Genomic DNA, 2,201 nt, shown 5'->3' with positions numbered 1-2,201 from the left:
AAAAAAAAAAAAAAAAAGGGCCAGGTGTGGTGGCTCACACCTGCTGTAATCCCAGAACTTTAGGAGGTCAAGGCAGGCAGATCACAAGGTCAAGAGAGACCATCCTGGCCAACACCGTGAAACCCTGTCTCTACTAAAAATACAAAAATTAAATTAAAAAATAAAATAAATTAAAAATACAAAAATTAGCTGGCTGTGGTGGCACGCGCCTGTAGTCCCAGCTATTCGGGAGGCTGAGGCAGGAGAATCCTCTGAACCCGAGAGGCAGAGATTGCAGTGAGCCGAGATCGCACCTCTGCCTGGTGACAGAGTGAAACTCCGTCTAAAAAAATCCGAAAAACTTAAGTCTATTAGTTATGGGGTGTGGGGAGCAGGAGGAAGAAACAGCATTCGTTAGTGCCCTTTGGGAACTAGGGGCTTCACCACCTCTGATCACAGGACTGCTAAATAAAAGAACCTGAGGCCCTAGCATGACTGTCATTGTCATTCAGAATCAAGTGCGGCATTCACTGTATCTCAGGAGGAAGGAAAGTGGCCGGGGCAGGGGCAGCAATGTACAATGGTTTTTACACTTGTTCCCAGCGATTTGCAGAAAAAAGCAGGTGCACCGCGTGATCCTCCACGTCACTTTTCTTTTCCAAGTAGGAACTCAGAAGTTTGCCGATTTCCGTTGATCTTTCTAGAAAAAAAGAGAAACACACAAAATACAAGTGAGATCAGGCGTTCCCTCTACATGACAATATAGTTTGGGCTGAATTTCTCCTGGACTCAAGTCTCACTTTGAGTTTTACTTTACTAAATCTCTAGACAGGCTTGGCTCTTCTGCGGAAGTCAAAGGAATTTCTCTGAGAAAGAACAGCAATCTGCAGACAAGCTGGGATGAAAAATGCTTTAGGAAAAAAGAACTCGGGAAGAAAGTGGAGACTTCAAAGCAAGCATTTATAAAATTTGTGGACTGGGTGGCCTAGGATTAAGGTCAATGCTTCATTTGAAAACTTTAAAATATACGCTATAAAACCCCTGAAAGCGCGAACAGTCATCAAACAAAACACAACACCCGAAACATCCACAAAAATGACACATGGACTACAAAAGAACTGGAGGAAACTTCTGGGGTCGAGCTACGGTTTCGCGCGGGTTTACACGTCAGTCATCACCATACCCCGCACTTCAAGACACGCAGCGTGGGCCGGGCGCGGTGGCGCGCGCCTGTGGTCCCGGCTACCCGGGAGGCTGAGGCGGGAGGATCGCTTGAGCCCGGGAGGTCCAGGCTGCCGTGAGCCGAGATGGCGCCACTGCACTCCAGCCTGGCCGACACGGCGAGAGCCCATCTTTTAAAATAAAAACCGCGCAGTTCACAGCACGTCGACCGCAGGCAACTAAGCTTAGGAGCAGAGAGTCCCTGGGAAGGCAGAGGCCCCGAAAGCCGCCGCGCACCCCCACCCGCCGCGCGCACCCACCCGGGAACCGGAGCAGTTCGGCGCGGTGGCCCGCGGCGCACAGCGTTTCCACCAGCTTGCGGCTCTGCGTGCTCTTCCCCGCGCGGTCCATGCCCTCCAGCACTATGAGAGCCCCGCGCCGGGCCGCCATGACTGTCCACCGCCCGCCCCCTGCGTCTCCACACCTCCTTCCGGAGCTCCCATTGGCCGGCATCAACAGCGCGCACCGTGATTGGCTCGCATTTCCCGGCCTCAGCCGGATTCGAAGGGATTGGCCGGGGCTGGGGCGAGGGCGACGCGCTGTGGGACCGACACTCGCGCCTGCGCCCTGGGCCGTGCCGTCGCTGGAGCAGCGTCCTGGGCTTCCGGGGCGGAAACCGGTGCCCCTTGTCCCGTGCGGGCCTCCGTCCTCGGGCTAGCAGAGCCTTTCGCTTCGGGAGAGCCGGTGACGCCGCGCGGGCTGGATGGCTGCAGACGCTGGGTCAGGGCGCGGACGAGGGGAGGGCAGGGTCGGAGGGGCTCCCGGGCGCTGCCTGGGCAGCGTCGCCTCTCGTTGGCTCCTGGCTGCGCGCAGCGGGCCCGACTCTCACGGCCCTGCGGTGCCCGCTGCACGCGCGAGGGCTCCGGTCCCGCGGCGCGCGAGACGCACGAGCGAGATGCCTCCCGAAGCGCGGGGCCCAGTGCCCAGGCTCAGCCGGGGCGCCTCCCAGAGCTCACCTGGAGCCCACTCCGACTGCGTTCTGGAAACGCTGTGTTTGACAG

At 57.2% G+C, this 2,201-nt stretch overlaps 1 protein-coding gene across 5 annotated transcripts in view; it reads right to left on the bottom strand.

The window, feature by feature from the left end:
- LOC112616947 (thymidylate kinase) overlaps positions 1 to 1,769 on the bottom strand; it is an 11,961-nt gene extending 10,192 nt beyond the window's left edge. For 2 of the 5 annotated variants that reach the window (XM_025373698.1, XM_025373696.1), the window contains exons 1-2: positions 1,461 to 1,604; positions 571 to 679 (exon numbers count right to left, since the gene is read on the bottom strand). In XM_025373698.1, coding sequence (XP_025229483.1) covers positions 571 to 679; positions 1,461 to 1,590 — 239 coding nt within the window. In that variant the 5' untranslated portion in view covers positions 1,591 to 1,604. Of the gene's footprint in view, positions 1 to 570; positions 680 to 1,460 lie in introns of all 5 variants that reach the window. The other 3 variants (XM_025373697.1, XM_025373699.1, XM_025373700.1) reach the window with 3 other exon arrangements.
- Between the last annotated feature and the right edge of the window lie 432 nt (positions 1,770 to 2,201).

The sequence above is a fragment of the Theropithecus gelada genome, unplaced genomic scaffold (assembly GCF_003255815.1).
Source record: "Theropithecus gelada isolate Dixy unplaced genomic scaffold, Tgel_1.0 HiC_scaffold_146, whole genome shotgun sequence".
Classification (NCBI taxonomy): domain Eukaryota; kingdom Metazoa; phylum Chordata; class Mammalia; order Primates; family Cercopithecidae; genus Theropithecus; species Theropithecus gelada.
The sequence above is the reverse complement of the archived record's forward strand: the minus strand, read 5'-3'. Positions and strand labels throughout refer to the sequence as shown.